General features: G+C 54.1%; 1 protein-coding gene across 2 annotated transcripts in view; it reads right to left on the bottom strand.

The window, feature by feature from the left end:
• The window catches only part of ARHGAP8 (Rho GTPase activating protein 8), a 61,056-nt gene that overhangs the window by 31,065 nt on the left and 21,718 nt on the right, over positions 1-8,273 (bottom strand). For both annotated transcript variants that reach the window (XM_032261422.1, XM_032261421.1), the window contains exon 4: positions 6,124-6,210. In XM_032261422.1, coding sequence (XP_032117313.1) covers positions 6,124-6,210 — 87 coding nt within the window. The remainder of the gene's footprint in view (positions 1-6,123; positions 6,211-8,273) is intronic.

Raw genomic sequence — 8,273 nt, 5'->3', positions numbered from 1 at the left:
GAATCGCTTGAACCCGAGAGGCGGAGGTTGCAGTGAGCCAAGATCACGCCACTACACTCCAGCCTGGGAAACAGAATGACTCTGTCTCAAAAAACAAAAAAAAAAAAAAAAAAAAAAAAAAAAAAAACAACAACAAACAAACCCGGAGATCATGGCAGGTAGGAGGGACACAGCCGCAGCCCAAAGCTCAGCCCAGCGCCAACGCCAGCTGGCTCCTAAAGGAGACCCAAGGGAGGCTGAGCTGTGCGCACTGGCTCCCCCTAGTGGACGAGGGAGACTCGAACCCAGATGCCAGGACCCCCCAGTCACCTGGGGGGCACCGCGGGACTTTTGCCACGTTTCTGCATTTAAGGACGCTGGCAGATAGGAGGCCAAGGAACCCAGGCTAAAGGCTGGGGCTGCAAAATAGCCACCAAAGTGCGGCGTGCCCTTCATCCCAAGGACGAGGAGAGGGAGGAAAGTGGGGCCTGCCTTACTCCCTGTACCCCAGCCCCTGCGGGAGTGTCCTCACCGCCTGCCCACTTAGACTCCGCAGGACTGGGGAACAGTCTGTCCTCTGCCGGAAGGTTGCCGAAGGGTCTCCCCAGGGCTGTGAAGTGCTGTCAACGTCCTGCGTGATAGATGGGAGGAACCCACTAAGGGCAAAGGGAGTCTTGCCCCTCTGCAGGAACCGTTCGTGGGACATTCAGGGGGACAGAGGTGCCAGATTCAGTGCTGCAGGGAGGCCTCCGGTGCCCAGCCCTCACTTTCCTCTTTGCAGCCTCCCCGACCCCTCCTGCAGGCCAGGCTCTGCCAGACGTGGACTCTGAGGGCAGGCGCAGACAGGACCCTGCCACTTGCCTCTCGCTCCGGGAAAGGGTCCCCAGGCCAGCTCAGCCAGGTGCTCCCAACACGGCGTGCGTGCGGTGGACTCACTGGGGTTCTTGTTAGAGCTGCAGCCGCGGGCACCACCTGCGGGGGTCTGGGTCAGGAGGGCTGGGTGAGTGAGACCCAGGGCCCTCCTGTGTGTGGGCGTCTGAGAGCCTCAGAGCTCCTCCAAATGAGGTCTTGGGGCACAGAGAGGTTACGTGGCTGTCCCAGACCTCACAGGCAGCAGGCAGCGGGGTCCAGTCCCGGCTCCGGAGCCCCAGCCCGGTTCCTGTGGTCCTCTCCCGGCAGGAACTGAGGCAGAATGAGCGGTAGAATCATACAGGCTCGGGCTGGAGGATCCCAGCCACGCCCCCTCCTCGTGCGACCTCAGGTGTAACCTCTCTGAGCATCAACGTCCTCTTCTTTGAAATGGGGAAAATGTGGCTGACTTCACAGCGCAGTTTTTCAGTGTCTGGCACATGAGCATACGTAAGGTGCGTACAATATTGGAATCAGATTAATCACAAAAGGGGAGTTTAAAAAGTTTTTTTTTTTTTTTTTTTTTGAGGCAGAATTTCACTCTTGTCACCAGGCCGGAATGCAATGGCGCCATCTCGGCTCACTGCAACGTCTGCCTCCCAGGTTCAAGCGATTCTGCTGCCTCAGCCTCCCAAGTAGCTGGGATTACAGATGCACACCACCACGCCCAGCTAATTTTTTGTATTTTTAGTAGAGACGGGGTTTTGCCAGGCTGGCCTTCAACTCCTGACCTCAGGTGATCCGCCCACCTCAGCCTCCCAAAGTGCTGGGGTTTCAGGCATGGGCCACTGTGCCTGACCCGTTTAAAAAGATTTTAAAACAGGGCCCGGCGTGGTGGCTCACGCCTGTAATCCCAGCACTTTGGGAGGCTGAGGCTGGAGGATTGCTTGAACTTAGGAATTCAAGACAAGCTTGGGCAACATAGCAAAACCCTGTCTCTGCTAAAAATACAAAATTTAGCTGGGCACAGTGGCGTGACTGTGGTCCCAGCTGCTCAGAAGCCTGAGGTGGGAGGATCCCCTGAGCCCAAGAAGTCAAGGCTGCAGTGAGCCGTGATCGCACCACTGCACTCCAGCCTGGGCAACAGACTGAGACCCTGTTCTCAAAGCAATGAAACAAAACAAAAAACAACAAACACAAAAACAGTACTACTGGCAGCTAACATCGAGTATCTGCTAGTGCCTGGCAGGTCCTATTCTAAACAGTGAACGTGGAGCTGATACGGTGGCTCGGTCCTGCAATCCCAACACTAGGAGGCTGAGAAAGGAGGATCACTTGAGGCCAGGAGTTCCAGACCAGCCTGGGCAACACAGGGAGACCCTGTCTCAACAAATAATTGTTTTAAATTAGCTGGGCACAGTGGTGCACATCTATAATCCCGGCTATGTGAGAGGCAGAGGTGGGAGGATCACTGAGCCCAGGAGGTTGAGGCTGCAGTGAGCCACGATCTCACCACTGCACTCCAGCCTGGGTGATGGCGCAAGAACGTGTGAAGAAAAGAAAGGAAAGGAAGAAAGGAAGACAAACACTTTACGGGTATCAAGTCAGTGAATTATTGTAACAACGGAATGACGTAAGCAGCCTTGTCAGCCACATGGGGAAACTGAGGCAGTGAGGGGTTGCCTTTCTTGCTGAGAGTAATGGATGGTGAGGGGCAGAGAAGTCGAGCCCAGGCAGCCTGGCGCCATCAAGAGCACACCGTCCAGCTGCCACGTGGAAACAGGAGGAGCAGGCGAACGTTTTTTTGAGACAGAGTCTTGCTCTTGTTGCCCAGGCTGGAGAGCAGTGGTGCATTCTTGTCTTGCTGCAACCTCTGCCTCCCGGATTCAAGCGATTCTCCTGCCTCAGCCTCCCAAGTTGGGATTACAGGCGCCTGACACCACGCCTGGCTAATTTTCTTATTTTTAGTAGAGATGAGGTTTCACCATCTTGGTCAGGCTGGTCTCGAACTCCTGACCTCAAGTGATCCCCTCATCTCGGCCTCCCAAAGTGCTGGGATTACAGGCATGAGCCACTGCACGTGGCCAAGCAGGTGAACTTTTTTCCCCAAGAACTTGAGAGGTTTCTAGAACTCTAAGAACAACAAAATCTCACTCTGTCACCTAGGCTGGAGTGCAGAGGCGCCATCTCAGCTCACCGCAATCTCTGCCTCTTGAACTCAAGCAATCCTCCCATCTCAGCCTCCTGAGTAGCTGGGAGTAAAGTGTGCGCCACCACGCCTGGCTGATTTTTGTATGTTTTGTAGAGATGGGGTTCCACCCTGTTACCCAGGCAGGTCTTGAACTCCTGGGCTCCAGTGATCCACCTGCCTCAGCCTCCCAAAGTGTTGGGAAGACAGGAGTAAGCCACTATGCCTGGCCCTCTAAGGACTTTTCTAAGGTAAGTGACTGGACTCACTTTTTTGCTATGTCAAACATGTCACATGTCACATAGGGCGCCAGGATGCTGGGCCTGGTTAAACACTAGCAAGGCCGGGCCTGGTGCCTCAGGCCTGTAATCCCAGTACTTTGGGAGGCCGAGGCAGGTGGTCAGGATCACAAGGTCAGAGTTCGAGACCAGCCTGTCCAATATGATGAAACCCCATTTCTACTAAAAAGTAACAGAAATTAGCTGGGCGTGATGGCACATGCCTGTATCCCAGCTACTCAGGAGGCTGAGGCAGGAGAATCGCTTGAACCCCGGAGGGAGAGGCTGCAGTGAGCCGAGATCGTGCCATTGCACTCCAGCCTGGGCAACAGAGTGAGATTCTAAAACAAACTAACACAAACAAAATCTCACCCACCGATAGGGGAACATGTGCCGCATGGACAGTAGATGAGAAAAACTGGCAGGGAATTCTGGTAACATGAAAGGAGCTCTTTGAGCACAAAACTCTCCCTCTACAGGTATTGATCGACTTATGACCGATGCAACTTACGACCATTCGACTTTACGACCACAATCGCTGGCCACGACTGCTCCGCGTCTGGCAGCGCAAACATTGCCCAGCTGGGCGTACGACAGTGCGGACCAGCTTCCGGCAGCACTACCATCTCCGCGTGCATATAGCCTACTCAACTTACGACCAAATCGTGTTACGACCGGTCTGCCGGAACCAATCGCTGAGTCAAGCACTAGCTGTATAACCAGGAGCTGACTCGGTCTGCTGCTCTGAGAGCTCTCCCAGTGTGTCTCAGGGCCACGCACTTCAGTCCCTGGGATGACAGTGTGGGCAGCTGGTAGGAAAAGGAAGGCTCCAAGCTGCCTGGTAGGGCAGTTTTCTCTTTTTGTTTTGAGACAGGGTCTTGCTCTGCTGCCCAGGCTGAAATGCAATGGCACAAACACGTTCACTGCAGCTGGAACTCCTGGGCCCAAGCAATCCTCCTGCTTCAGCCTCCCATGTAGCTGGAGCCACAGGCGCATGCTACCACATCTGGCTAATTTTTAATTTTTTTTTTTTTTTGAGACTTATTTTCATACGTGGCCTAGGCTGGAGTGCAATGGCGTGACCTCAGCTCACCGCAACCTCCGCTTCCCAGGTTCAAGGGATTCTCCTGCCTCAGCCTCCTGAGTAGCTGGGATTATAGGCGCGCACCACCATGGCCAGCTAATTTTTATATTTTTAGTGGAGATGGGGTTTCACCATGTTGGCCAGGCTGGTCTCGAACTCCTGCCCTTGTGATCCATCCACCAAATGCTTCTTCCTAGGGAGGCCCTCCAGGAGTCCTCCCACCCCTCTCACAGAGGCAACGACCTCACCTGAGTATCCTGACCCACCTCGTGCATACCTGGGCCCCCCTGCACTGAGCCCCTCCCTCGCCTGCAGAACTCACCCAGGCGGGGCTGGGGTCAGGGCCAGTATGCAGGAACCATGTCTGTCAGTCTCTTCCCCATCCCACCCCCATCATGGGGCTCCGTGCACACAGTTTGTGCCCGATGTATACAGCCAAAATGGAAGAAAGTAGAAGATGCCCACGTGACCCAGGCAGAGCCTCCCAGGCCTCACCAGCCCCTTGAGCGCTTGCTTCCCAATACTGAGGCAGAAATCATTCCGCAGGAATGAGTCTAAATATGGGAGAAGCTGACTGACGTCGCCACATGCACAGGCTCAGCTGCCTCTCTTTCGGCTGCTCATTGGGGTTGCTGTGCACTAAAGGCTTAACTCAGCAGGCTTGGGGTGTCCAAGCCCTGCACGCTCCAAAGAGAAGCCTGGCCGTGGGCGACCTGCTCCTGGGTGGAAAGCTCTCAGCCCCTGGAAGTGTCTGCCTGGTGAGGTCTTTACACACCCGTGGCCTTGGGCCAAAACCACAGAGCTTGCGCCAACAATGTGATGAGGGGTGGGGGCCTTGGGCTGTGTTCTCATCTCAGGAGGGGCTGAAGACCGAGTGACTGAGGTCAGCCAGGTGGGTGCCCCGTGCCTACATGACGGACACATAACAAACACCCTGGGCACCAAGGCTGGGTGAGCTGCCCGGGCCAACCAGGCTCCCTCCTCCATTACACACTCTTGCTGGGAGAATCGAGTGTTGTCTGTATGAATCTGCATGAATCCACCCAGAGAGGGCAGCTGGGAGCTTGTGCTTGGTCCTCCTGAACTCAGCCTGTGTGCCTCTCACCTTTGCAGACTTCAATCTGTGCCGTGTAACAGACCACAAGAGTGAAGATAACAGAGTCCTCCAGAAAATCACTGAACATGACCAGGCGCAGGGGTTCACACCTGTAATCCCAGCACTTTGGGAGGCTGAAGCAGGCGGATCATGAAGTCAGGAGTTCGAGACCAGCCTAGCCAAGATGATGGTGAAACCCTGTTTCTACAAAAAAAAAAATTAGCCAGGTGTAGTGGCGGGTGCCTATAATCCCAGCTACTTGGGAGGCTGAGGCAGGAGAATCACTTAGACCTGGGAGGTGGAGGTTGCAGTGAGCCGAGATCTCGCCATTGCACTCCAGCCTGGGCAACAAGAGTCTGCCTCAAAAAAAGAAAAAAAAAGGAAAAACGGAACTCACTGAACCTCAGGGTGGTTCCACAGTGCGGGGGCTCAGGCCAAGGGGGGATTTTAAACAGCAGGTGCAAACCCCACAGGTGTCACAGGCCAGAACTCCTGTCCATGACCTGGGCCGGCCTTGTGACTCACCGCAGACCCCCAGGCACCCTGGAGACGGGCCCTCTGTGGTGCATGGATAGGGAAGGCCACCTTATGGACACTGAGGCGGGAAACCTCCAACCCCAGCAGGGTCCTCTCCCACAGCAACGCGTACCTGATGAGGGGCTTGAAGAGGTTCCACAGGACCTTGATGAAGCTGGTGGGGTGCACCACGTAGAGGGCCTTCAAGTTCTTCTTGTATCTGAGGAGGGAAATGGGGGATGACTTCAGGCTGCCAGGCTCCGAGAGACACCCCAAGCCCCATAACCCCAAAGCAGCGGCCTCCACTGTGGGTCTCAGCATGTTACTTCTCTCAACAGGATCGACTTAGGGACATCCAACAGAGGAGGAAATAAACTCGGGGGAAATCGGGACCCCTTCCCCCAGCAGGCGTGCCTGCAGCGCTTCACAGTTTGCAGAGGCACGCGCGCAGGTCGGAGCCCTGTTTATAGGTGGGGTGGGGGTCCGCAACCTAGGGGCAATTTGGCATCAGCTCTCAGAATTAAAACAGCAGAGCCTCTCAGCCCATGCCTCCCCTGCCGGAAGCTGACCCGGGCTAGAAGGAGCTCACCATGTTGGTTATGAGGCAAAAAACCCAGCAATAACCTAAACATCAACCGGCCAGAGGTTGGTTCAATGAAATACAGCGTCACACACAGCGGAAGGCCAGGTTAGCTTCCCTCTCTCCTTCCTCCCCAGTCTCCACGCTTCCTTCTTGAATCTTTCAGTCCAAAGCCATCAGGCTGGGCAAGAAAGGTGGGCAGCGGGTGGGGTGGGGACAGGGGCAGCTGACATGCCAGGGCTCCAGAGGGCGAGTGGGGGATGCTGTGCCCTGCTGGGGAGACACAGCCCAGGAGGGGGAAGGGGCATCCACAGGCCTGTGTGGGGTCAGCCGCAGTCCGCCAAAGCCAGTTCTTACCCACACACATGGGCTGATTGTCAAAATGTCAGGAATTTTTGGAAGCCAGGTGTGGAAAATAGCCGTTGGTAAATATGAAGTACTGTAAACTTACAATGAAATCAGTGATATTAAACACAAAGTTAATGAAAATTCAAAACTACCATTTCCTAATTCTTCTGCTACCTGTATGACTCTGTACGCTCTGAGGTTCTCTTCTGCACCTGCACGGTGGACATCTGTACGGCCGGGGCGACCACACATCTCTTCTCAGCTCTGTGTTCAGGGACATCACACTGGTGGCTTGAAGCCGGCTAGGATGGCAGGATTTACACCACGGAAACGTGAAGATGATCCTGGCCACCCTGCCAGGGGCGAGCCCTGTGGTGTGGGTACTGGTGTGAATGCATGACTCCCAATTGTGCAGGCAGATATACACATAAATCCTGATGGTGACGTATGTACGTGTGTGTTTGTGTATGTAGGTGTATGTAGATGTAAGTGTGTATGCATATGTGGGTGTATGTAAGTGTACATGTGTGTAGGGGTGTGTGTGTATATACAGGTGTATGTGTATGACAGTGTGTGTAGGTGTATGTGTGTATGTCGGTGTAAGTATATGTAGGTGTGTGTATGTGTGTAGGTGTACGTGTGTGGTGTATGTAGATATGTGTTCATAGGTGTACAGGTGTATGTGTGTGTAGGTGTATGTAGGTATGTATGTGTTCATAGGTGTGTAGGTGTATGTATGTGTAGATGTATGTAAGCGCCATGTGTATGTATGTGTATGTGCATGTAAGTGCATGTAAGTGTATTTGTGTGTATGTAGGTGTATGTAAGTGGTATGTGTATGCATGTGTATGTGTGTGCAGGTGTATGTGCATGTAGGAGTATGTAAGTGTATGTATATGTAGGGGTGTGTGTGTTGGTGTATGTAAGTGTATATGAAAGGGTGTGTGTGTGTGTGTAAGTGTATGTACGTGTGTGTTGGTATATGTAGGTGCATGTAAGTGTATGTATGTGTACGTATATACACACATACCCTAACTCTCCACTGAAAGGGGCTGGGAGCCATAACACCCCAAAAGCAACAAGCACTCCTCTCGTCCAGATCTTGGCTTCTAAATAGCATTCTCCACTACAGGGAACCGGGGCTACTGTGCTCCCTGGAGAGTGGCAGATTCCTCGGCGGGAGCAAGAAAAAGCACACCCTGCGCCAGAAAGTAAAGGAAGTGTTCAAAGAGTGACGGGGAGTGCCCGAGGAGCCAGGGGTGCTTACGGGGGCACCTACAGGTCCCCGGAGGAGCCAGGGGTGCTTACAGGGGCACCTACAGGTCCCCGGAGGAGCCAGGGGTGCTTAAGGGGGC

The sequence above is a fragment of the Sapajus apella genome, unplaced genomic scaffold, assembly GCF_009761245.1.
Source record: "Sapajus apella isolate SASKATOON/1434 unplaced genomic scaffold, GSC_monkey_1.0 scaffold123, whole genome shotgun sequence".
NCBI lineage: Eukaryota > Metazoa > Chordata > Mammalia > Primates > Cebidae > Sapajus > Sapajus apella.
Note: the sequence above shows the minus strand (reverse complement) of the source record. Positions and strands in the feature narration are given on the sequence as shown.